The 27,743-nt window shown below is 40.8% G+C and overlaps 1 protein-coding gene and 1 long non-coding RNA gene across 7 annotated transcripts; one reads left to right on the top strand and one right to left on the bottom strand.

The window, feature by feature from the left end:
- The first annotated feature begins 963 nt into the window (after positions 1-963).
- Positions 964-1,757, top strand: LOC134201288 (uncharacterized). The gene is made up of 2 exons (XR_009976512.1): positions 964-1,207; positions 1,296-1,757. It is a non-coding gene; the product is annotated as an uncharacterized LOC134201288 (long non-coding RNA).
- Positions 1,758-6,883: 5,126 nt separating this feature from the next.
- Positions 6,884-27,607, bottom strand: LOC101745479 (ATP synthase subunit beta, mitochondrial). 6 transcript variants are annotated; one of them, XM_038020018.2, is made up of 14 exons: positions 27,482-27,607; positions 26,790-26,891; positions 26,089-26,272; positions 24,100-24,177; positions 20,924-21,106; positions 20,238-20,375; positions 18,998-19,095; positions 17,894-17,992; positions 16,964-17,122; positions 16,167-16,289; positions 15,448-15,660; positions 14,715-14,834; positions 14,143-14,214; positions 6,884-7,038 (listed from the first exon to the last, which is right to left on the bottom strand). In XM_038020018.2, exons 2-14 carry the CDS (start codon positions 26,880-26,882, stop codon positions 6,934-6,936), a joined length of 1,665 nt encoding a protein of 554 aa, XP_037875946.1. In that variant the 5' UTR covers positions 26,883-26,891; positions 27,482-27,607; the 3' UTR covers positions 6,884-6,933. The 6 variants fall into 6 exon arrangements, with proteins under 6 accessions (XP_037875946.1, XP_037875947.1, XP_037875944.1 ...); XM_038020019.2 differs by having other exon boundaries at positions 27,487-27,584; XM_038020016.2 differs by having other exon boundaries at positions 27,369-27,510.
- Positions 27,608-27,743: the final 136 nt, after the last annotated feature.

Genomic DNA, 27,743 nt, shown 5'->3' on the forward strand with positions numbered 1-27,743 from the left:
AGATTAAGTCTTCCGTGGTTACAATGAGAGGTTTTGGAGGCGCATACTCGTCGACCTCTTTAGGAACATCCCCTGTGAATGTTCATATAGGCAACATTATTGTGGCTTTGTGGAAATAACGAATTACGACATCGCTGATATAGATTTAATAATCGGAGAATCAATGATAAATCAACCTAATATCAATATCACAAAATTCTGTTAAATTCGTGGATAGTAGTGACACTTTTAATAGTACTCTTAGTGAAATAAAATTACAGACGGACTTGTCCAATGTATTTAGGACACAGCTGTATAATATCACAGTAAAGTGCTGCTTTGGTACAAGTTTATCTCAATATTAACACTAATGAAACATTTCTTATGAATTCTGTATATTTTGAGCTGGGCTGCATGTCCTATGTAATTTTGAGTGGACTTGTAAGGTCGAAAGATTTAAAAATAATTAATATCTGAGACAAAATCATTGAATGGAAACATAATTGATTAATAAGCACGCGTGGAAATTATTACTAATAAAAATGAGTCTACAAAGTAGTATGAATGTTTTGATACCTGACCAATCTACGAACTCAGAATTGCAAGTATCTGATAAAACAAAATCAAACTATTTCAGGATAGAGGCTGCATAAGTTAACAATAAAAGCTGTGTGATATTCAACAAATAAAAGCTGTGTGATATTCAACAAATAAAAGCTGTGTGATGTACAAAAAATAAAAGCGGTGTTATATACAAAAAATAAAAGCGGTGTTATATACAACAAATAAAAGCTGTGTTATATACAACAAATAAAAGCTGTGTTATATACAACAAATAAAAGCTGTGTTATATACAACAAATAAAAGCTGTGTTATATACAACAAATAAAAGCTGTGTGATGTACAACAAATAAAAGCTGTGTGATGTACAAAAGATAAAAGCTGTGTTATATACAACAAATAAAAGCTGTGTTATATACAACAAATAAAAGCTGTGTTATATACAACAAATAAAAGCTGTGTTATATACAACAAATAAAAGCTGGGTGATGTACAACAAATAAAAGCGGCGTGATGTACAACAAATAAAAGCGGCGTGATGTACAACAAATAAAAGCGGCGTGATGTACAACAAATAAAAGCGGCGTGATGTACAACAAATAAAAGCTGTGTTATGTACAACAAATAAAAGCTGTGTTATGTACGTGTGATCTATGATAAATAAAGGGTGTGTGTGTGATCTATGATAAATAAAAGGTGTGTGTATGAATTAGATAATACAAGATATAATTACTGCTTAAACATGTCAATTTCAGGTGCCATACACCAGCGACAAACCAGGCGCCAATAGCAGCGCTGATCGCCGTGGGACACGGCATACACAGGATGGCCGAATGTTATCGAGCAACACTTCCGGCCTCGCATAATAAATTATTTACGAACTTAGGAAATATATAGAACTTATTATTCTTATAATATAATTAGTAATTTCATAATCAAGTAAATAGTTCATTCATATTTCTTTATACGTATAATATTTTATTGGCGCCTTCCGCTTGACAGCTTCCGGCGCAATAAGCCATAATGTTATTTATTATGTAACGTAAATAATCAGCAGAATAATTAAGATGAACAATGTTTAATATTACCTACTTACTCAGTTTGTATTAAAATAGGTCAAGATGATTGTATAAATACCGACGGTTAGCATATCTCTGTTGCATTCGTATTCTACCCACCGTAATGTGTGCTAAAGAAAATATATTATTTCGTGTGGATGTTAAAGTGTCTCAATTGTCGCCGCCAACCTGAGGATCCGTTAATAAAAGTTTTAGTTTTATGTTTTTAGGATGCGCAAACTGGCGATTTTCGCATCCCACCGCTGCCACCAATTTGTTAAGGGAATTCTCTCTGAGGTCGTTTTAAAAAAGGAAGCTCTTAGGATACAACTATTTATTGGATTTTAAACAATATGGATTATAACTCTCAGAGTAGGTAATCCCGGCAGCCGCACCCGTACTCTAACACAGTTCACTGCACGGAATAGTTAAATAAGGTTGGAAAGGCCTTTGCTCTAATTTTGTATTAGAACCAGTGTCGCCGCTTCATCCCCACTATTTTAATTTCTACACATACACACACTGTGATTACAAGTATTTCGCACACAACAAAAACACCCACACATAAATCTCAGGACAGATATTCGTTCGCAAACTAGCACAAAACACCCGTAGACATACACACTCACACACGCAAAAAGGCAATAAAAATGTTCATACACGCTAGTGCTTGATAAAATCGATAATCTTTGTCGATAAATTATCTGATGAATGAATGGAGAAAATGAAACATGGAATAAATATTGAAAAAAAAACTATTTTACTTTTATTAATTACAAATAGTCACTGTCCCTGGAATAAAACGTATTTGTTAAGCAGTTGGCGCTTGCTATTAATTGCGAATGAATTTTTCAAAATTAAGTGTATTCTGATTTTTTTATGGTAAAATCATTTTCAGTAAAATGTTTAGAGTAGTAGTAGTAAATAGTACTCGTCTTTGTCTCAAGTTTCCTCTACCTGTCAGGTCAATCCATTGTTCGCTGGCGTTAGGTTCTTTAGGAAACCTAAAATTTTTAATTAACTGCATAAGTCAAATAGCATTTTACTTAGATTTTAATACGTCTAAGACAATATAGTAAATGCCCGTAAATGAGAGGTCTACATGTCCCTTTATATTATACCTTCACATCAATTCAATGACAATAATTCAATAATAATAATACATATTTATTTTACTCAAAATACGTCTCACTAAGAATATACTAGGTATCATTAATTAAATATAAAATAATGCAAAAAATATCCATGTCAAATATAAATATAGTCGAGAATTCTGTCAATGATTTTATTTCACCACATGATCACCTCACTATCGACAACTGCACTACGGCCAATCAGAGCAAACGCCGAAATTTCAAAGACTGAAGTGTAGAGAACGCAATGCATGTAGTACATTGGAAGCTGACTTGGTCATTGCGTTCATTGGGCGAGTACACATCGCGCAATGTATGCTATTTATAACTTGCTGCAATAATATTGTTAATGTTTGGAATTTCATAATGCTCAGTATATTTTTATGTTTTAGACAAATAATATTGTAATTAAATGGTAATTTCGACTTACCGATCGAAAGATATACCTCCTCGCTCTATACTTGAGGTCTGATTTTTTGTTTTACAAGTTATAATTGCACAACACGGCACTATAAAGCGGAGATCTGTTCGCCCAAGTAGTCCGAAGCGCACTAAACGCGGTGAATGAAAAAATCGGTCGAGTTATGTTTGTACAAACATAACTGTGGCACGCTTGCCCCGCCTACATTACCATTCCAACTTTATTTATCTATTCCGTGGTTCACTGACTACTGCAAGTGTATAATCTATGGACTACTGACCGTTTTACGGTCTCCTATTAAGTCTCTGCCTCGGACCGTCTAGCAAGGGCGGATCCAGGGGGGGGGGGTCATGGGGGTCATGACCCCCCCCTGAGCTGGCCCCTAGGTGGACCACATATTGAACATAATGATTTTAGGATACAATATATTGTTGCTCCTTATATTGCTCCTTAATTAATTTAATATAATATACCTAATAACTTTGTATGATGGCAAATTTTAGGGAACGAACGCATCGAAAATTTGAATTTTACCGCGCCACACTCGCGCGCGCTTGTCGACTACGTAACGTCTAGGTCTTTCTCTACGTTGCGCAGACTTAAATCGTGGCTAAGATCTTCAATGGTTGAAGATCACCTAACCGGACTGGCACTTCTCCACGTTAATAAAAAGGTTTTTTTTTTTTTTTTATGCTTGAAAGATACTGATGGCCCGGAGGCCTTTCCAGCTTCACCAAGACAGGTGGGCGAGCAAAGGCTCAGTCAGGAGGGCTGGAATTTGCTAACAACTGCCCGAGCGCCTCCGAAGGAGACCTAACAACTCAAGAGCAATTGCTTCGCGAATGAATCTACTACCGGATCGGAATCGCGACCCACTGAGAAGATCCGGCGAGAAACTCAGCGGGCTGATGCATGGTTTAGGTTGCACGTCGACCTCTTTGTCGAGTTCGACGAGTACGGTTACCGGGGTTCCTCAGCCTGCTCCTAGTGTTAGAGCTGAAGGTCTAATCTAATCTAATGCAAGAGTTATTGAATCTGATGGATCCGTAAGGACGTGTCTAGGGCGACGACGGTGACTTGCTCCTGCGTGATCAGGATTCGGGGAGTAATCAGCGGTGGCAACGATAAGGCGATATTCATGACGCCCTATCGAAGTAACGTTCCGACACTGACTTCATGTGTTTGCAGATCAATTCGAGGCCCAGGTCGTCGTGTAGGTCGACGTTCCTCACGAACCATGGAGCCCCGACGGCTAACTTGCAAAAGCGGGATTGTAGGGATTGGAGGGTGTCTATCTATGTGTTTACGGGCCGCGTGAGCGAACACCACACTCGCGTAAGTCATGACGGACCTTATGCAAGTTTTGTAAAGTGTCACCTTGTTCCGAAGGGACATTTTACTCCGCTTACAGATCATTGGATAGAGTCTGCCGAGAATAAATGCGGCACGGTCACAGACTGTTTTTATATGCGGGCGGAATGTCATGGATGCATCCAGGGTGACTCCCAGGTACTTGACCTTCCTGACCCAGGGTATAGGTTGACCGAAGAGGGTGATCGGGGGTGTGATATTTCTCCTCCTAACGCGGGAGGAAATAAGCGGTGAGTTTCCCCTTTGAAATAACACTGCTGTGCGTTTCGCTGGGTTGATGTCTATGCGCCATTTTCGGAACCACTGTCCGAGGGTTAACGCTGCACTCTGGAGCTTACTCGCGATTAGGGACTTGTTTCTACTTGAGTAGTAAACGGTTGTTTCGTCAGCGAATAAGGGTAGCTGGGTCGGCGGCGATCGGGGAATATCATTGACAAATAAACTAAATAGGAGCGGCGAAAGAACGGAGCCTTGCGGGACTCCAGCCGTGAGTGGTCGCGGGGAGGAGCGGGTTCCCTCTACTCGATATCGAAAAGAGCGGTTAGACAAGAAGTCCCGTATGATGAGCACGAGACTGTCCGGTACACCCATATTGAAAAGTTTGAAAATCAAACCGTTGTGCCAGACTTTGTCGAACGCTTTTGCGACGTCGAAGAAGAGGGCTCCCGTGTAGATCGGTTTTGTCATAAAAACGTACCCATTGACGTAAATGACGTAATAACGCGTTTCGGGAGAAGCCGTAAAAGAAAAATTTATTTTGTTATTTAAATATGTATTTTGTCTGTTTCTATTTTGTTTGTTGAAAACCCTTGTCGTACCACTTTTGCGGACTTTTGCGTCATACCCCTCGAAATACCTTTAGCTGTTATGACAAACCATTCACCACGGTTATGGAATATAAATAAGCTGCCTCATTCCGGGCGTGATAGTGCTTCTCTAGATGTCTTCAAGAGAAGATGACAATATGTACTTGTATATGTAGGTACAAGTTATTATGTGTTAAGTTTTTCAAGTGTACAATAATGGTGACGCAGGTGAGCGTCACCTTAAACGTGAGCTGATGAGCTGAAAGGGAGCAAATGAACTCTGCGGAGAATGAGCGGACACGAAAGGGTAGGTAGGAAAACGGGACTTACTTGGAGGCTGATGCTGGCACTATCACGGTCGTAGTGGCGTTTCTCTGCGATGGGTGGCACATACACCTTTTCACCGGTTCACACTATACCTTTTACTTAGTATATAACGAAGGGCGCGCGCGCACAATTTACTCAATATCGAACGAGCGTATCTCCGCGTGCCGTCATGTACCGCACTGTCATGAGAGGTGCGGGGTGCGTACGGGCGACGGCACCCGAGTTGAGCCGAACATTTACGAACGTCGCGCTGTCGCGCGAACAAATGAAGAATAAATATTTTTAAGTACAGTACTTACGTACATTAATAATATACCTACTTTTTACTTGCATCTATTGTTAGGTATCAAAATTAAATTATACCTAAGTTCTTGACTTGACCATGACTATGTGACCCCCTCCTGGCACCAAAGCTGGATCCGCCCTTGCCGTCTAGTCAGCGGTTCGAGGGTATCAGCAGTTTAGGGTTCGGTAGGAATATATAACAGTTTGCAGTGAACGTGATGGAATTGATTATATATTATTATGACCGCGGTGCCGCGGGCGGCCTTGTTTCGCCGCTGGCAGAACCACCGACAAGACGCACGTGTCTCGCGGCTGCTCATTTCACCGCGGGCGGGCGGCGGCTATGACGTGACCTTTTTAAGTTTTGCAAGCGATAGGTACTGATTTTTTAAGGCACCTACCTATATAGTTATAGCTTAAAATTAATTCACACAAAGTGCTCGCTGCGACTCTGCCATTCCGGTGTGACTCGGCCCTTATAGGTACCTACCTACCTATTTGTGAGAATACAGTACTCAACGGACTTGTCAAGCAAATCGAATGAACTTAAATTAAGTGTATAATCTATGAACTTGACGTTGGAGTGGCGCATATTATAGCTGTCTCGTTCACACGTTCGTTTTTACACGAATAAAAACGTACCGTATGAACACCAGGGTGATTGTACGTTAAAATAAAGAATACAAAGAAAACGTGCAGGACAATGCCGTGTGAACGCAATCGCCACGTTTAAGTTTGTCCATTCTTAATATATACTTAGTCCTATTGATAATATTATTGAGTACCTAGGTAATAATCTTGAATGCACTTTAAATTGTGGGACGAAAGGCCATTTGGTTTAAGCGATATTTTTTCAACTGTACAGGAGTGCACCGCAGGTAGGGAAAGTAAGTACCTACTAGTTGTAGTGCTCTTAGCAGAACCTACAAATGAAACAAAACCAAATCCAACGTTTTTATTGAAAAAAAAATAACTTATAAAACAGTTCGACTCTACACGCTTTTGGCGAGTTCCTGTGCCTTGGCGATCACGTCCTCTATGGTGCCCACCATGTAGAAGGCAGCCTCCGGAATGTGATCCAACTCGCCGCCTAAAATCTAAAAGACAAAAAGGTTAGTTCGAATCTGTGATCTGTCACAACGACCATACGAACAGATCGTTACCCGACGCAGACACGTTTCTTCTCGTTCGAAACATGTTCATGTAAAAAGTAAAGGAGTAGGAGGGCTCCCCCCCTAAGGGGATGGGGGGCTTGACTACCACTCCCGGGCACGAAGCGGTGCTGTCAGAAGGGAGTCTTGCCTTTCAAAGTATGGGTTGTGGAGGAGCTGATGTAGCTCAGTCCCCAGGGGGCGCGTCATAGCTTCTCTCCGGCCACTCACACAACCGTTAAGAATATGTGTCCAAACAATAATCGGGGGATAAAGGAACTCCAGTAGCAATACCTTTCCATCGCGTGGTCTGTTATGCAGCAGAGAAATATTGTGGAGATGCTCGTGGGGGCCGTTTTCCAGGCGGATCCTGGGTCGTGACGTCATTCTCGACCTACCGGCCTCAGCAATAGTGTGGAGAGAAAAATCGTGCTGGGCCTGTAACCTCGTTCTCTGGGACGGTAATACCAGACCGCAGCAGAGCAGCAAACTCGACATCCAGACGATATAATAACTTTATAACTTCGCTCTAACATCCTGACCAGTATCAAGTATCAGCAGTGCAGCCAAAAAAAATTGTTAGTACGATTTTCTATTTCAAGTGTGATTTTTTAGTATTACAATACATTTGTCCAGAACGTAAAGCCCGAACTGAAGGAATTGGGTGTGTTTGAAAATGTAGGCTGGCATCACTATGCGATATTTTTTTCTTACATATTCGCTGGTAGCCAAGGGGCTATTCCAGCTACGTGCGAACGGGTAGTTGATCTCACGGGCTCAACCTGATAGAATTTGCTAACACTGACTCCAGCAAGCGCAGAGCTTCGAGAATTCGAGAATCTACCACCCGGTCAGAATCCCGACCAATTGAGAAGATCCGGCGAGACATTCAGTAGGCAGTCGAGTTTACCCGGGAATGTAACAGTGTCACCTGACTATTTAACCCAACTTACGGAATGAAGACAGTACGGGCGCCGCGCTCCCGCTGTAATCCGTTTCCATCCAACCGGTGCTAGTTGATTTTGTTTTGATTATTCGTCAAATCGTTCTGTACACCCACGAGGAGTGCATGCCGACAATTATTTCAGTGACAACAAACGATGGACAACGAGCGACTCAGCAATGAAGGACCACACTATCCACCACACCATTAATATTTGTGTAATGGTCATTAATGATTGTTATTCTTTCTTTCTATCTTTATTAGACGATTCTTGTCCAACAAATGATAGCCCGAGGCATTAAAATCGCTCCTTGTACTTTTTGTCTCGATGTACAATAAAGCATCCTGTGTCTAAAAGAGAGTAGGCTCCGAGTTTCTAGCCGATTCCTCTCAATGGTAAACTACATTTCAAATCCATGGTAAAGTCGGCACCATTCGACAGCTACTCCTACTTATGAAGCTTTTTGATTTTGACAAAAATCCCCTTCTTTTAGTATTTAATTGCTCACACAGATGAATGCCGGCTCTCGTGGTGTCACACCTAGAGTACGATTGTTACGCAAATTATGTACATTCTAATTATTCTTCGGATACTCTAAGGAGAGAATAAAGATTACTATTTAAGATTAAATTTTATACTATTTAAGATAAGATTATTATTTCAGCAATGTGCACCCGCCGGCGGGACTCGAACACCGACACATAGTCTAGTCAACAAGTTCAAAAACGTGTTAAATAGACATAAAGCTCCTAAAAATATGTACGATAGCTCATTGGATGCGGAATGATGTCTACAAAAATGTTTTTTAAGGGCTTATTAGCACATAAAAAATTGCGATTGTTATAAACAAAATAAGATTTAAAAAAAAAGGAATTTGGTTTTTCCTTAATTATTTCTAAAATAATGATATTTAAGGAATTTTGAAAAAAGATCCTGAAAGAGGAGGAAATTTCCAATAAAAAAGTCCCAACTTCCGGAATTCTATCTCTATTATTTATAAAAAAAAATTAACGCTGAAAATAGCGCTCCGCGAGGTCGTTACGCCATAGGCGCGCCGTCTAAAAAGCCGGTATATCACCTTTTTTTTTTTTTTTTGTCATGAGGAAATCGCCGGACTTCCGCCCTTCACTGGGGATGGAGGGCGGGGCATGTCGGAGTCGAACCGACTAAAACCTCCTGTCTCTCAACAACCAACGTCCAAACCTCGCATGAGACAAAACTCATGAAAAGGCAAAGGGGGGAAAGTGAAGCGTTTAGTGCGGAGCACATCTCTCCCATCACCCTCCCCCTCGGGACGCCGGACTGGCGGTCGTCGGCGCCACGACCACCAGCCCTCTCGGTCGGCAGGCTATCCGAAGCCCGCCTAGATGGCGCCGGTTAGAATGGTCTATCCTACGGAATACCCCGCTGGGTCAGAACCAGCGTGGGTTGAGGATAGCCGGCCTTCCATCACCCGGATGCTCATGCATAAAACGCGTGCAGAGCAGCTTGCACGTCGTCTTCTTAGGCCCCCTTCGCCGGTCCCCAGGCCGACATGTGAGGGGACCCGAAACACTTAGAGGGCCAGGGCTTGGGCGATATCCGCCTCCCTGGCCCCCGCTCGACGGCGGCGGGCCTGTGCGTCTCTCACGCGCCCCGCCGCCTCCTTCTGCGAGATGGTGCACTCGCAGAAGTCGAGCATCGCCTTCCACGACTCGTCGTCGCCGAGCATCGATGCCACAACACTCGGCAACGACAAGTCGTTTCCTATTTTTGCGACGAGGACACGGCGCCACCCCTCCCATGCGGGGCAGGCGACGAGCGTGTGCTCCGCCGTGTCCAAGTCGCAACCACAATGGTGGCACTCTGCCGTCGGCTCGGCTCCGATCCGGTGCAGGAACTCACCGAAGCAACCATGCCCAGTGAGCACCTGCGTGAGCCGGAAAGTGAGGCGTCCTCTGTCACGATTCACCCAGTTCACAAGAACCGGGCGAATCGCCGCGACGGTCCTACGACCAGCCGAAGGATCGGCCAGCCGTCTAGACCATGACTCCAGTACGGACCGCCGAGATTGGGCCCTCCGCGCTCTGACCACACTGGGGCTGGGACGCGCCACGCCCCGTACACGAAGGTCAGCCCGTCACTGATAGTCAGCAGCGAGCGCCTCCGCCTCCAGGACCCAAGGCGGCGTCCCAGCCAGTACACACGCCGCCTCGAAAGAGATGGTGCGATAACCACGGATGACCCTGACCGCGATGGTGCGTTGCGGCCGTTACAGCAGCTTCGCTACCCCCACGGCCAGGGACTGGCCCCACACGGGCGCCCCGTATAGGGCCATTGATCGCACCACCCCTATATAGAGACGGCGCGTCACCTGGTCAGGCCCCCCAACATTGGGAAGGAGCCGGCTTAACGCGCCGGCCACCCCCAACAAACGAGGGACCAGATTCTGAAAGTGAGCACGGAAGGTCCAACGACTGTCTAGAATGAGGCCGAGGTACTTCAACTGCACCCCGACCCCGATACGGACGCCTCCAACCACGATATGGGCATCGACAGGTGGCACTCTCCGGGGCCTGTGGAACCACATGGCCTCGGATTTACTGAGCGCCACGTCGAGGCCCAATCTCCTGATTTTGCCGACGACATGCGCCACCCCAGCCGTAGCAAGACGGGCAGACTCAGCAAAACTCCCCCCCCGGGCCACGACCAACGTGTCGTCTGCGTAACAGATTACGATCAGGCCCGGGAGGAGGGCACCCCTCAGCACCCAGTCATACCCGATATTCCACAAAAGAGGGCCGAGCACCGACCCCTGTGGAACACCGCGCACGACCGGGAACCGGTGCACGATCCCACCGTGTCCGGTACACGTGATCGATCTGTCCTCCAAGTAGGAACCCACCAGCCGGCGTAGGTAGGGGGGCACTCCGTGTCGTTCCAGCGCCCCCCCTATCACGGACCAGGGCAGGGTGTTGAACGCATTGGCGATATCGAGTGACACCGCCAAAGCCACCCCACCCCCGGAAACGGCCTCATCCGAGAGGGCCCGCAGGCGAAGGATCGCGTCTACCGTTGAGCGGCCCTCTCGGAAGCCATATTGCTCCGCCGACAGATCGGGTCCCACCCTGACCAGATGCTGGATGATGCGGGCTGCCAGAATGCGTTCCAGCAGCTTGCCCACCTCATCCAGCAACACGATGGGACGGTACCCGGCAGCAGTATCCGCCGGGCGCCCCTCCTTTCTCAACAGCACGAGTCTGCCCGTCCTCCACGATGAAGGAAACCGTCCCGACTCGAGGCAGGAGTTGTAAAGCCTCAAGAGTCGGTCCCCCAGGGCACCAAGAGCCAAGGCCCAAACCCGGCCATGGACGCCATCCGGGCCGGGTGCAGTGTCCTTCGCGCACATTTTGCGCACGGCCACACGGAGCTCCGCCCCCGTTATATGGGGCACCTCGGCAGGGACTTCGCCGTCGTATTCCGGCGGCGAGTCCATAGCGGGAGCGACAAATCCCTCCCGCTCCTGCGGGAACAGCGCCGAGACGATGTCCCGCAGCTGCTGAGGCTGGAGACGCTCCGTGATCGGGGGGGCCCATGGGCGCATTTTATTGCGCACCATATGATAGGGCCGCCCCCACGGATCCTCATCCAGCGTCTCCAGGAGACCCTCCATGTGTTGACCCTTGGCTCTTCTGACGGTATATCACCTAAAATATTTTTTTTTTTATAGTATTAAATAACAATTAAAAAATTTGAATAAATTATGGTGTAATCTAAACACTTGAACGAAAAAAACCTCGGTGAAAAAAAAATTTTATATCGATTTTTCAAAAATTTACACCATTGTTAATTAACTAACTTTTTTCCAATCTCTGTTTTTATAAATTACGGTATAAAAGTTACAATAATTCATCTATAAATTTTTCCCTTCGTGGAGCTCTTATCATTTAAGTACTTAATAAAGTTAAGCAAAAAAAATTTTTTTTAATCTTTATTATTTTGATAATTAGAATTTTTTTTATATACAAAAAATTAAATTTCTAAAAAATGTTATGAAAAATAGTTTTTTTTCGTAATATCTTAATATTGCTGTTTTTGCATCTACCATAGGTATTAATTAACATTTAAAAAAAAAATTTTACGCTGTTTGTTAAGAAATTGTTTATAAATAAATAGAATATTTTGGGATTTAAAAAAAAAAAAATTACCGCCTTATTGTATAGGTGAAATAAAGATTTTTTTAAAAAAAATATTTCTTAAATAAATGTTTTAATTGTTTAAAATCGTTTTTTTCATATTTCAATTGTTTAAATAATTAGTTAAGAAATTATTTTTTCTTAAAAATCATCATTGACTCTTTTCAGCGGATTAACAAAGAAATACATTTTTTTATAAATAATTTCATTGTTTATTAACTTAACAATTTGTTTATAAAAATTTAAGATTTTCATTTATTTATCAAATGCTTATAACAACTGATAAACAATAGTTACAGGATCGATTTTGAATTTATTTTAAAGATAAATAAATCCTTTATAAAAATGACCTGAGTTTCCTTTACCGTACCTCTTATAGTTTAAAAGTTATAACAATTTATAGCTTGACAAATTATGTTACGGCTGTAATTTCATTATCATATAATATCTAAAAATGCTGTAAAAAATACAAATTTTTTTTTTTCTATGTTTTGTTATGTATGGTTGTTTTTGTAATTTATTGTAGTCTTCGAAAAAAAATATAACGATTAATATTAATTTTTTATAACAAATTGTTAAGTTAATAAACAATGAAATTATTTATAAAAAAATGTATTTCTTTGTTAATCCGCTGAAAAGAGTCAATGATGATTTTTAAGAAAAAATAATTTCTTAACTAATTATTTAAACAATTGAAATATGAAAAAAACGATTTTAAACAATTAAAACATTTATTTAAGAAATTTTTTTTTTTTAAAAATCTTTATTTCACCTATACAATAAGACGGTAATTTTTTTTTTTTTTAAATCCCAAAATAGTCTATTTATTTATAAACAATTTCTTAACAAACAGCGTAATTTTTTTTTTTTGAATGTTAATTAATACCTATGGTAGATGCAAAAACAGCAATATTAAGATATTACGAAAAAAAACTATTTTTCATAACATTTTCTAGAAATTTAATTTTTTGTTAATTAAAAAAAATTATAATTATCAAAATAATAAAGATTAAAAAAATTTTTTTGCTTAACTTTATTAAGTACTTAAATGATAAGAGCTCCACGAAGGGAAAAATTTATAAATGAATTATTGTAACTTTTATACCGTAATTTATAAAAACAGAGATTGGAAAAAAGTTAGTTAATTAACAATGGTGTAAATTTTTGAAAAATCGATATAAAAATTTTTTTTCACCGAGGTTTTTTTCGTTCAAATGTTTAGATTACACCATAATTTATTCAAATTTTTAAATTGTTATTTAATACTATAAAAAAAATATTTTAGGTGATATACCGGCTTTTTAGACGGCGCGCCTATGGCGTAACGACCTCGCGGAGCGCTATTTTCAGCGTTAATTTTTTTTTATAAATAATAGAGATAGAATTCCGGAAGTTGGGACTTTTTTATTGGAAATTTCCTCCTCTTTCAGGATCTTTTTTCAAAATTCCTTAAATATCATTATTTTAGAAATAATTAAGGAAAAACCAAATTCCTTTTTTTTTAAATCTTATTTTGTTTATAACAATCGCAATTTTTTATGTGCTAATAAGCCCTTAAAAAACATTTTTGTAGACATCATTCCGCATCCAATGAGCTATCGTACATATTTTTAGGAGCTTTATGTCTATTTAACACGTTTTTGAACTTGTTGACTAGACTAACAGTCGTGTCGATCAATACGAGTGCACCGGACGTCTTACACATTGGACTACAATGCTTAACGACACCGGTGACTGTAGACAGCCCAAGATAACTTACCCCCGCCCCCACATTATAGAGTAACCCACGAAACCCTCAACTGCATTGTCAAACATCTCTCTCGTTCTTCAAATAGGAACGCTTCACTGCTATTCGCGGCCGACACGTGCAGTATTGTGGTACCGAAGCGGGCGGCCTTAAACTACGCCCGAAGTTCACAGAAACATCATACCTTTTGGAAGCCTTTGATGGTTTCCTCCAGTTTCACCAGTTTGCCGGCGTGACCGGTGAACACCTCAGCTACCTGCATCGTCACAAAGATACCATTATGGCCGTTCAAAAAGTGATCACGGCCTCATGGGCTAGAAGAAGACACCCGGTGCATGCACACAAGGCCACTGTTAGAAAGAGAACTGGCTAATGTCGACTTCATAGAGTGCTATCTCTCCTGCACACCGGCCGCCCATATGATATTTGTCAGTCGCTATTCAAGTGCGGCAGTGTCAGGACGGAATTTTATTGTTTCGTGTGAGAGATAACGTTATATAAAGCCGAGATTAGCCGATTATCATCTCTTTCCAAATGTGATGATCCAAAGTACGTACTTGGCACGCGTTTACAGATACCTTGCTCGATTAAGTAACAGCATCGTATAATACAATAAAGTATGTTAATCTTATAGACACGTCTAATTAGCCAGGGACTTGAGTCATTCTTACTATTGCAGAGACTCGGCTGAACTCAAACGTCAGCAGTGCAAGCATCCAGCCGGCCGCGTCTAATACTGCATAGACTACAGCTCACCTGGAATGGCTGCGAGAGAAACCTCTGTATCTTCCTGGCTCTGGCTACCGTGAGCTTGTCGTCTTCGGAGAGCTCGTCCATGCCGAGGATAGCGATGATGTCTTGCAGCGATTTGTAATCCTGTCCAGAGACCACTTGTTAGAAATACAAAATCCGGCGACGCTCTGCTCTGTATAAATAATCGCGTAACCACTGCCGTATTTGGACGGTACGGCAGGGTGCGCGACCCCTACCCTCAAGGGACAGCGACGGCGGCACTGAGCTTCACCACGATCGGAGGAAGGAGAACGCATAAAAGTACAAATGTTTCCCTGTATTTATAATGATATAGATTTAAAAAAAAAGGCTCGTAACTTGCGAACAAGCGTTAAGGCGTGAGCTAGAGAAACCGATAAGAAAAGGGAAAAGCAATGAAAAAGGAAAAAAAGCATGATGGCGAAGCCAATTAAATTTAATGAAATGAAATGAGAAATGATGTAAAATGATATGTAATGATAATAAATTATGTAAAATGATGTGGAATGAAATTAAATTGAATAACGAGCATTGAATGGGCAAGGCGCAAGATAGGCGTCAGTTAATTTTTAATTCCAATAATAGAGAAAATTTGGGAAGAGAACAATAAAACTGCACCAGTGGAATAGTTTTCATTTTATGCGCCACGATCCCAATTCTACACTAAAATTTAGTTAGTTAATCTAGTGTTATGATGAACAATAAAAAGCAAGGCAACCTGCAGTATTTTCTGCACGCCCCTAGCGACTCCGTAATGCTCGGCCCCGATGATGTTAGGGTCCATTACTCTCGAGGTCGAATCCAGGGGGTCCACCGCCGGATACACACCCAGCTCCGCGATGGCGCGCGAGAGGACCGTGGTCGCGTCCAAGTGAGCGAAGGTCGTGGCCGGAGCCGGATCCGTGAGGTCGTCCGCCGGGACGTATACGGCCTAATAAATCATTACAATTGGGATACATTTGCAAAAGAGATAATCTAGGGTGAAGAATGGAGATAGCAGATAGGTTGACTTAGCGAAGAGAGGCGTAGCTCATCAAAATATCCATATTCCGACTCAAGAACTCTATCGCCCACACTGGCTAGCGAAGCGGCTGCAAAAAGGCAGTTAACATGACATTATTAATTAAGACAGCCATGACAGTATTTCGAAGGCTTTTCATCTAGTCGGCAGAAAACTATTCTTCTAGCGTTTTTTTTTTTTGTAGATCCTGAACGAGCCTTTTGCTAGTGGTAAGGGCTAACCGGAGCACATAGACATCAACTACATAAATGTCACCGCTGACCTTGAGACATGACTTCGAAGTCTTAGTTTTACAGTACAACGACTACCCCATGTTTCAAACCTTATAACTGCTTCGCGTCCGAAACAGGACGGCTGAACCTTCGCGTGCGGACTCACAAGGCTCCCCCTCCCCACTAAATCAATACACAGATCACCTGTACGCTTGTAATGGAGCCGGCCTTGGTGGTCGTAATCCTCTCCTGCATGGTGCCCATGTCCGTGGCCAGCGTGGGCTGATATCCGACCGCCGATGGGATCCGGCCCAGCAACGCTGATACCTAATTAATTACAATTATTGGCCCAGTTTTTTGGGCGCTCAATCTTCATTCTCGTCTCTTGAACTCTATTGTCATGAAAATCGATGAAATTTCGGACTTACGTTTCAACGCTCATGATTAACTTAAAATTTAAGTTGTATTGACGTAAAGCTGACAGTGGTAGGCCATGTCGACGGGAAAAGACCATGTAGTCAATGACTTAGCCGCTGGTCAAAACTGATAGCATCACTTACGAGCATCTTTATACGTGAAGCTTTTGGTGGAGAGGAATTGTGCAACGGGTGAAGAGAGAACAGTCATCAATTTAGACACGACCTTCAAAAAAGATGAGGATGCAGACTTTTTTTTTAATGCTTAGATGAGTGGACGAGCTAACAGCTCACCTGGTATTAAGTGGTTACTGAAGCCCACAGACATCCACAACGTAAATGCGCCACCCTTCAAGCCGAAACTCATTATTACTGCTTCACGGTAGAAATAGGTAGGGTTGTGGTATCCACCTGCGCGGACTCACAAGAGGTCCTATCACCAGTAAGAAGAACATGAAGATCATAAGCTCTTGACACGTTCCACAAATGGTTTATCGGCCGTTCAAAGATTCGGTGTTACACAGATTTATAGATACAAGACGAGCCAACAAAAAGCGCGTCAACATTTTTATCACACGTACGTACCTCGGAACCGGCTTGCGTAAATCTGAAGATGTTGTCAATAAACAACAATACGTCCTGGCCCTCCTTGTCTCGGAAATGCTCAGCCAAGGTCAACCCGGTCAAGGCCACCCGGGCACGCGCCCCAGGGGGCTCATTCATCTGGCCGTATACCAGGGACACCTAGAACCGTTACGCATAATTAAAGCAGTATATTCGTCCTCGCGGCATTAACAAGTTGTATTCCAGAGATGTTCTTAAATATGCCGTGGCCAATCGTTGTGTATTACAGATTTATTTATTGTTACCTCGTTTACTTTAACCCCGAATGACGTCATATGTAGTGAAGTTGCGTTCAGCCATGTTTTATAAAGCCCGCGTGGTGTACGCAAATATTAAAACTTGTTTTAAGGTGGTAAATAGCTTTCAAGAATCCCAGACAGTTTGAAGCCAAAAGGATAAGACGCCTGGTGCATTTGTATCAAGCGACACGATTATCCCGGTGTTCGAATCCCGTAGTCAGGTTACACATTGTTCCAGTGAAATATGCACTTGACGCATGTCCAGTCTGAGTGTAGCTGGAATAGCCTCTTAGACTACCACCCAACCAAGCAAACAAACAAAAATATTCTAGATATGAAATAGTGTGCTGTCTCATGCTGTCTGTCATGACCGCCAATGTGTTAATAAATTACGTCCTGAAGGGTACAGTGATGACTTGGTGTGATCGAGAGTTACTAGATGCATTTGTTTTAAGATGGAAGGATTACTGTTTGCTAAGAAGCTTTTCGAGTTTCGCCGGGACAAGTGGGCCAGCTCGGGCCCAGCTGAGAGGTGGGGGAGGCTTGTTAACAGCTGCCGGAGTGCCTCCAATTCAGACCTAAATGCTCGAGGGCAGCCACTTAGCGACCCACCGAGAGGATTCGGCGAGAAACTCAGCGGACTTTCTCTCACCTTCGATGTTTTATAGTCGTCCGTGATAACGCCCCCCACTTTCATTTCGTGATACAAGTCGTTGCCTTCGCGGGTCCGCTCACCGACACCAGCAAACACCTAATATAAAAAAGCGCAATGGTTATTGCAGAGCGCGCAATGGAACCGTTGCTTTCATAAACTGTAAGCGAAGGCATGATGCACATCTTCAAGTGGCCTTTTGCTAGTGTTTCTAATATCAGTAACACCATTACATTGATAAATACTATTAGAAAAACATAAATCACACCCTTAAATAAAGTTTCACTTCTAATTTTTGACTACTGCCGTGATGTACCGAATGCTATTTGAAATAGACAACAGAACTACCATTTTGTGCTTCAGTTATTAGATGAACTTTGTTTGATTACGACTTTCGTGTTTATAATTATTTTTAATAAAACTCTTACATACGTGCTGCTGTAATAATAAACAAATAATCATTTAAAGTTTACTTTATCAATAAACAATAAGTATATTTTATTGTAATTTGGGTACCAGATTTTAAACAAAAATCACAACACTCTTTATTTCACTTACTGATTTTTCATCTCCGCCTTATAAATACATAAATACATTTTTTTACATACCTTATTATATTATACACATTCAGTCAATTTTTTCCCTAGATCGTTTTTGATCGATTTTTTCAAGCTAACAGCTATCTTGTTTGTCCCAATTTCACGTCGAAACGAAGTAAGGGATTGTCAGGATTTTTTTAAACTGATAGCTTTGTAACTTACGATACCTTTTATCCCGAAACAAATAACTTTGTTCCGTGGGAGACTAACTACACCAATATTTTTCCTAGTCCTTACCGGACGAAGCCGCGGCTAACAGCTAAAATATATATATATATTTATACATAGATATTAAATTAGATTAACTAGGCCCAGATTGACAACAAACAAACAAGTTCGTCAACAACAACGTATACCTACTCGAAGTGAGAATCGAGTCTACTACTGCGCCGTCGAGTCATTAACATAATATTCCGCGCGTCTTCCGGTAACATCCTTTCACTCCAAACACTCACACACTCCATACACTCCTTTCCGGTAACATAGAAAGTAACATTAGACTCACAGAGAAGCCACCATGGGCTTTGGCCACGTTGTTGATCAGCTCCATGATGAGGACAGTCTTCCCGACACCGGCGCCACCGAAAAGACCAATTTTACCACCTTCCAAAATACACAAAGTAAATATTTCGTCTTCTTGCATTAAATCTGTATAATCTCAAAACTTACTAAATTTTACAGGAGAGTGTTTTAAAGGTTTCAACATATGATATTTTTAATATTAATGATCTTTGCAACATTTATTTTTTAGTTTTACCAGTTAAATTATTTGTCTTTTAAAGAAAGATTTTTTTTATTCAAAATTAATAAATTTTGTTAATAGAAATATAGGTAAACTAAAAAAAAACTAAACTACGCTCTTTTGACAGTATTTATGAGAAAAATACTGGTGATACCAAATGGTTCCGCATATTAACTCAATTTCGAATATATTTGGAAATTGTACACTTTTAATGCGAAAAGACGATTTGTCCATTCCAACCTAATGGACAAAAATCCAATATGTCGCCTACAGACGACTGTGATTTCTTCTGTAATTCGTTCAATTCAATTTAATTCTCTTTGCACACTACCTATTATTAACGCCCAAATGCCCGCGCAGTGGAATACAAATATTTTTTGTACATATTCTTGATGTAGCTAAGCGATAAGGTCCAGTATTGATTGTACATAATCAGTTGCAATACTACCCACCCCTACGATAATAACAGACAATTTGTAAATTTTACAGTTTTCCTTTACAATAATTCTTTTTTACGGTTTAATCTCGCTCAATCGTCCGCGACCACGAAGCGAAACATACGTTGGCAACGATTTAATGACGACGAATTAAAAAACGAGAGATTAAACCTTAAGAGTAATTTTAATCGGGGGGCACGCTTTTTTGAGGTTGTAACAATCTTAAAATTCTTCTACACTGAACCAGTTGATACCATACCCTATTAACCTACCCCCCTCTCGAGTTTCATTGACCTGATATTTATTTGACAATTAATTAAAATTACTCTTAAGGTTTAATCTCACGTTTTTATCTTCATTATAATAATAATCATGATGATTTTATTATAATGTCAATGAGCATAATATTTGAGTGTCGACGAACAACTAACACGAAAACCAAGTATTCGAAACTCGGAAATTATTTTAACAAAATAACTGTAAAGTAAAACACGAAATTAAACCGTAAAAGTAGTTTTAATTGTGTCTGCAGCTCGCTAGTGCTACGGAGACTTCCCCTTACAAACCTTTGACGTACGGAGCCAGGAGATCCACGACCTTGATGCCCGTCACGAGGATCTCCTGTTCGACTGACATCTCGACGAAGGGCGGAGCGTCAGCGTGTATCGGAGCGAACTTGTCCGTCTGTATCGGTCCGCGCTCGTCTATAGACAAGTCCTTGTCTTTATTTAGCACCGTTAGATGAGCCTTCAGGTCGGAGCCTCAGAGAGCTTGTCCTGAATGCACGAGTACTACGCGGCAGAATCGCGGCGAAGAAATCGTGTTTCGATTTGAAAGAGACGCAAAACAGTTTCAGACGTGGATAATGCATAAAAAGGAATAAAGGAAGAAAGGCATTCTTCAAGGGAGTCTTAGAGTGGGACGCCCACTGAGTTTCTCGCCGGATCTTCTCAGTGGGTCGCATTCCCGAATCGGTGGTAGATTCTGCGAAGTACTGCTCTTGCTAGGGTCAGTGTTAGCATCACTCCGGTTTGAGTCCGTGAGCTCACCTACTAGTTAAAGTTACACTGAAATAGCCTCTCAAGCTTAGGTAGGACAAAAAAGAGTGGGAAAAGGCGTTCACTCAGTTTTATGCCCCTTCTTCTAATACCAAAATTCTACTTAACACGTTTCATAATACGTAGGCACGTTCTAGTTATTTCAAGCAAAAAAAACTGTTAGTTAATTTTCTTCATCTACCCGACTTTCTGACCTATAGGCTCTCCTATGACGTTGATGATTCGTCCAAGAGTTGGCTCCCCCACTGGTATCGTGATCGGAGCTCCCGTGTCCACTACCGGCTGCCCCCTCACCAGACCCTCGGTGCCGTCCATGGCTATAGTGCGGCACGTATTCTCGCCCAAATGCTGTGCCACCTCCAGGATGAGCTTCGGCGCTGGATGAAAATTCCGAGCTCTCTTTTATCACGACTAACTAATTCAATAATATTATTACTACATACGATCCGACCATTCAAACAATTTTTTTTTAATTACTTAAAAAGAGAATTCTCTCTCTCTCTCTTTCTCTCTCTCTCTTGGGCTCTCATTTCGATTCAAAATTTTTGTTACCTCAAAACTTTTCTGACGTGAACCGATTCTGATGTTTCTTTCATTCAAAACCTGGTGGTCGCTCGTGTGATTCCATTTATCAAGATCCGACCAGTTGTTGCTGAGTTTAACCTCAACAGCGCGTATTTGATTGACTTCGACTGCATTGATGATGTTGGTTCTCATTTTATAATTTTCAAGTCGGTGCTGGGACGTGTAGATTGTTAGGAACATAATATTTATTAACGCAATTTAAATACACGATCTAAAATATTATCTATATCTATACCTAATAATATAAAGAGGAAAAATTTGTTTGTTTGCATTGAATAGGCTCCGAAACCACCGAACCGATTTAAAAAATTCTTTCACTGTTGGGAAGATACACTATCCCCGAATGTCACCCGGCTATATTATTATTATTTTTTAATCCTAGTTAATCTATCCTAGTATCCCTAGTAATCCTAGTAATCCTTACTAAAACTCCAACAAAGTAACCTTTTTGCAAAAATAAAAAAATAATAATATTAAGAGTTGATTTAAATAATATTATACTACTAAAACTTTTCTTTATAATGTCCTTTTTTTAGTAACCTGACGCAAATAGAAGGTTTTATGTGCGTGTATTATCTATGAAGTACCCGAGCGCAGCCGGGACGGCGCCGCTGCGCGCCTCTATTATAAGTATGATTTAAATTCATTGATTTAGAATCAATCCTCAGGCCCATCAAATAGGTAAATATTATTATTAAAGTATTTATTAAGACTGCTAACTTTTAAAATAATTCATGACTAGGTATTTAACCTACTTACTAGTTTCATGACCATCACTAACTTTTATTCACTTCCGCTGTCCAAAAGCGCGGGGCGACCGCACACAATGACGGCCATTACGGATTGAGCGCAGTTACAAACATAATACTTTGAATAAACAAGACAGAATATAGAAGAAAACAATAATTTGAAGATAGAAGCAGGACGTTCTCCGGATGTGCATCGGATAAGGCAATTGATTTATTCTAAGTACCTAAAGCGAAGAACTATGTGAAATTGTTGTAATAAAGGAATTATATCTAAAGGGTATTCAGATTTTTCGGCCAAAGCCCCATCAGGGAGCGTATTGTGCAAATATTAAGTTAGATTTCGAAGCGTAGAAGAGATGAAATTGTGTTTATATGTATAATGGCGGCGCAGAAAAAAATGACACGTCATGATGGGCTCGTTTTTTTTAATCAAAATAAAAACTTAAGACTCACCCGTGGTCTCCAACTGGTACTCCAACGAAGGTTACGTTGAAGGCATTTTGATTATTGCAGCACTTATTACATTAATGAATCAGTCGCAGTGTTATGTATGACGTAGACGTTACGCATATTACTTAGTTGTTCTTATATTAAAATTAAATCCGAAGCGCTTTATGTCCATAGATACACTTAATATTGCGTTAAATAAACAATAAATATAAAATAATTAACAATAAATTTAGTACATACCGAATGCGACGCTAAAAATTTAAGAAAAGAAAAAAAGACGACGCTCTAAGCTTTTTTTTTATTTAAATTTAAATTCGATTTAAAACTTCGTCGAGGTTCGATTAGTTTCCCACAAAGGTGCCGTCAAAAGAGTATTATAATCTTAGAATAATTAAGATTATAATATGATACATACTCTAACTGAATTTAAGCTGTGTTGAAATAGACAGCGCGCGAAAGATGTGCGCGTACAGTCGTTTTTTTTAAATTTTGTATTAAATTAAAGAGTTATTTCCGAATCTAAATACGGTCGTCAGTAACTTGAACTATTAGCTTGAGTTATTAAATAATCCGTTCTATTGGATTCGATCGTGTCACGTCATGCAATTTTATTCCCTTTCCTTTATTTTTTCAGTTTAACAAAGACAACAATTTTTAAACGGTTTTAACGTAATGGTCACATGATTCACAGAATAAAATAAAATGTACGTAAAATCAAAGCCAAGAAATAGGGATGATATGGTTCGGACGTAAACATAAAAGAGTCGACTTCAACAAAATGATATAAAATTATCATCAATGTAAAATAAATAAGTATGCATTATTAAGAACAATTCTAAAACAATTGGTCGGATCTTGGTAAGAGGGACCACATTAGAAACATCAGTTTTTAAACATCCTTTGTTTGAGGGCGGTTAAAACACTTCACAGGAGCATGTCCTTGTCGTCCACACCGTAATACCATTAACGTCAAATTTTAAACAACTTGCGAGTTTAAGCTATTGCATAGCTTTTATCGCTACCGAATCAAGAAATTCCGTAACGAAAATAAAACCTAACACCCCCACTCCGCCTACCATGTAGCTCGCCTTCAACACGTTCACACGTTGCGCTTGTGTAGTGTTTGTGAATAAGCGCGCGGCGTGACGTCGCACTGCATGCGCATTATGAAAGTTTTGCCCATTTCTCTCTCGCGCGGTCTAGCTTATGAGTGTGAAGGGGACAGTTAATGTTTTGCTTTTGTTAATGTTTATAAATATAGCGTGGTCTTATTTTAATATTGTTTTAATATTAAATTATTATTGTCTAATTATAATTGCATAAGTTGATAAAAAATGCTATGCAATAGCTTTACCGCGGCAGTCCCTGAGTGCCACAAGTGCTTTTTTTTATTGCTTAGGGTGGACGAGCTCACAGCCCACGTGGTGCTAAGTGGTAACTTTAGCTCATAAACATCTACAACGTAAATGCGCCACCCACCTGAGATATAAGTTTTAAGGGCTCAGTATAGTTACAACGGCTGCCCCACCCTTCAAACCGAAACGCATTACTGCATTAAAAAAAGTTAGAATAAAAGTCTTCCTTACTGCGTCCAGGCACTTCCAGTGCGTTTAATATGGGAGGCAGGTGTGCATCGTACTGTACGTCAACCACCGCTCCAATCACTGCAATAGACACCAATTTTTATTTTTTTCCTTACCTATTCTAGTAAACTCGAGGGGCTATACTAGATTCACAGAACGTGTAGGTGAGCTCACGGGGCTCTAACCTGATGACGTTGCTAACACTAGCCCTAGCAAGAGCAGTGCTTCGTAGAATCTAAATACCACCGGATCGTAAACGCGGCTCATTAAGAAATTCCTGCGAGAAACTCAGTGGGTTGTGTCTGTGGGTTAATTTACTCATCGATGACTGATACTTGAGGTACCTAAAAGCACCGTTAATGGATCGGGAGGATCCGTAATGATGTGTTTAGGGCGACGTCGACTGTTTACCATTCGGTCCGCAGCATCGGGTATGAGAAACCAATAAAGGCTGTACTTCATGCAGTAGCATCTCGAATGTCAAAGGCAATGCAAAAAATGACTCATTGCGTCTACGACTTATCAAGCAGTTCGAGATATAAGTATTTGATGGATAAATTTCGTTATATTAAGGAGCGATTTTCGAGTATACTTTTGAAGGAGTCATAATAACAATAATAATGTTTATTAATTAAGTTTATTACGATTGAAGGTTTTAGTTACGATTATTTAGTTTTATTAGTTTTATTATTTAGTTACGATTATTAAGTTTTATGGGAGGTCATATTTATTGGAATCAGTTACTTGTTCAAGTTCGTTGGATTCCAAATAAGACGTCATTAGGTTTGACTGACTTCGATTTATAGTTTACTAGCGACCCACCCTCGCTTCGCTTCGGAAACATTTATTATTGATAGCTGCTTCGATCAACACGATCGTTACTATTGTTGATCGAAGGATAGCTGAGTCCCGCAATGTTACCCGCGGTTATTGTCGTACCGCGGGTGTAGCCGCGGGGTGAAGCTAGTCAAAAAAAGTAGCCTAAGTTACTCCTTATATCATCAGCTACCTATCAGTGAAAGTCCCGTCAAAATTGGTCCAGCCGTTCCAGAGATTAGCCGGAACAAACAGACAGACAGACAAAAATTGAAAAAAAATTTATTTTGGTGTATGTACCGTATATATATTGATATGCATGTAGTAAAAAGAAGCTATTTCAATATTACAAACAGACACTACAATTTTATTTATATGTATAGATGATTCTTGAAATTCGAGTTATCGAGTCGAGTAAAATGTACTAAAATGCCTACACAGGGAAATAAATATTTAAAAATAGTAAAGCTTCCCCTCCCCTCTTTTTCTGCTCCTTCCGTGGGTGTCGAGTTCTCAGAGTTATTATAGCATATTGCGATCAGATTTATTGACACTGAGACCTGTTGTGATCCACAGACGTAGGTACCACCCAAACCCCATTTTTGCCGCGAAGCAGCTGTGACACACAATAAAATCGAGACTTCGACCTCACACAGGATATATATTGTCAGGCTTAGGGGCTGTGAAAACCATCACCCCTTGAATTAAATCACTAAGAGTTACGGGTGAAAATAATAGTCAATTGAATTTTTCTATTTAGGTATCAACCATTTTTTCCAACGTATCAGAGAAAACATTAACATTATAATTCACACATTACGGATAGTATCATCAATTCATCAATATTTTGAATTTATAATTATATATATTTTAAATATTTTTTATATATTTATATAGGTATACAGTAGTCGAATGGAATTTTTAGGTTAAACGTCATTTCAATTTTGGCGCCAACCACTAATGCCTTTTTCGTTTGGAGCCCTGGGGCTAAGATTCGCGGTCGTGGACCGCAACATTAATATAGTCTTGACGTAAATTTTGTGAATGATTTTTAATTGTAATTTTTTTTTAAATATTTCATTAATGCATTTAAATTTTTGGCAACTATGCTATTGTCTAATTATCAAACACCACTACTTTGTTACTGCAGACTTAGATTATTATATAGAGTATTACCGGCTATAATTCTGCCTTTGGCTCCGGCCGTGGCCGATTTCGGTGGTGCTCCGCTACCTGTCGCGGGAGATGGAGCCGCTTTCGCCGTGCCACCACCAGCCTTCGCTGGAGCGCCGCAAGGGGACTTTTTACCCGCTTCGCCGGGGCATTTCGCGTCTTTCCCTTGCGACGATGTCATTGAAAACTGCTTAAGAAAAATATACATGCACGGTATGTTTTTATTTTCTATACGAGGGACATGTTAAAGCCTTCCTGCTGAACCTGGTACCATAATCACCTTCCCTGGGGTGAAGCAGACGTATGATTTTCTATCGCCCTTATAGGCAGATGAGGATACAACCCACCTAGTAGTGGTTCGGTTACCGTCGCTTATAAACGTGAGCAATGTCAGGGGTATAGCCAAGCCGCCGGAGTGCTTTACACAAGCCTCGTTTAAAGAAGAACATGTCATAACGCTCAGGGAACATCGCGGAGGAGCATTGATTCCAGAGCCGGATGGTACGTGGCAAAAATATCTCTGGAAACGCACTGTAAACTTCGACTTCAAGCCTCACGCCTCATTGGTTCAATGGCGAATGACCCAAAGGACTCGGGATCTGCATAGGTTTAATGTGGAACAAATATTCAGGTGACATCTCCTTTTCATGTTAAGCGGACCGTGACCTCGTCGCGGCCTCGGGGGTAACGAAAAGCTCACTAACAGCTGCCAGAGCGGTCCCGACGTCACTACGAAGACCTTGAAGCTTTTTTATTGCATCGATGATCGATTTCCTTGGAACCCGTCTTGCTAACATGGCAGATATCTGTCAATAAAACTAAATGTAAAGTGTCGTCATGGCCTAAAGGATAAGACGTCCGGTGCATTCGTATTGAGCGATGCATCGGTGTTTGAATCCCGCCCCGTGGTAGGACCTCTTGTGAGTCCGCGCGGGAAAGTACCACCACCCTGCCTATTTCTGCCGTGAAGCAATAATGCGTTTCGGTTTGAAGAGTGAGGCAGCCATTGTAACTATACTTGAGACCTTAGAACTTATATCTCAAGGTGGATGGCGCTTTTACGTTGTAGAAGTCTATGGGTTCCAGTAACCACTTAACACCAGGTAAACTGTGAGCTCGTCCTCCCATCTAAGCAATAAAAAAAAATCTAATTAATATTACCAGAAATTTCACTGCAATTACCAACTTTATTCGCATTTATTCACACTTTACGGGTCTCTTACGGGACTGTTTATTTGTTATTTAATCATTACATACTTATTACAAACACAAAAAAGATATACTTATAGTAACTCCGTTCTAATCCATAAGCCACCACTTTTTAATTTATGTAATGGCGTTTATAGACTTCGAAAAACACTGAATACAATGATATATAATACAAAACAAAAACAACCTTACGGATAATACCAATACGCTTGTTTCAATTTGCAAAAATCTAATACAATTAAGTATTAGAGCAAACGGAAATGTCGAATATATGTCAATAGTCACCTTTGTTTTTCATCAAAGGTTTTATATTTTTCTGGCAAGCAAAGAGTATGTAATGTAATTTTCGGAATTACTGTAGACGTAGCAAAATAATTAAAAGCAGAAGAAAATAGGTTTAACTGTGAAAACTGAGTGGAAGAAGTTCACGCTTAATGATTTAGGAGTAT

Source organism: Bombyx mori, chromosome 24, assembly GCF_030269925.1.
Source record: "Bombyx mori chromosome 24, ASM3026992v2".
In the NCBI taxonomy this organism is placed as follows: domain Eukaryota; kingdom Metazoa; phylum Arthropoda; class Insecta; order Lepidoptera; family Bombycidae; genus Bombyx; species Bombyx mori.

What these genes read in the sequence shown, in the direction of transcription:
- LOC101745479 (XM_038020014.2), bottom strand. Translation starts at nt 27,282, where the DNA reads ATGCGAATAAAGTTGGTAATTGCAGTGAAATTTCTG. An exon ending in CGTCATAGGAGAGCCTATAG is followed by an intron (nt 20,376 to 20,923) that starts GTCAGAAAGTCG and finishes ACTTGTCTATAG; the next exon opens with ACGAGCGCGGACCGATACAG. An exon ending in GCGTGCAGAAAATACTGCAG is followed by an intron (nt 14,835 to 15,447) that starts GTTGCCTTGCTT and finishes GTCTCTGGACAG; the next exon opens with GATTACAAATCGCTGCAAGA.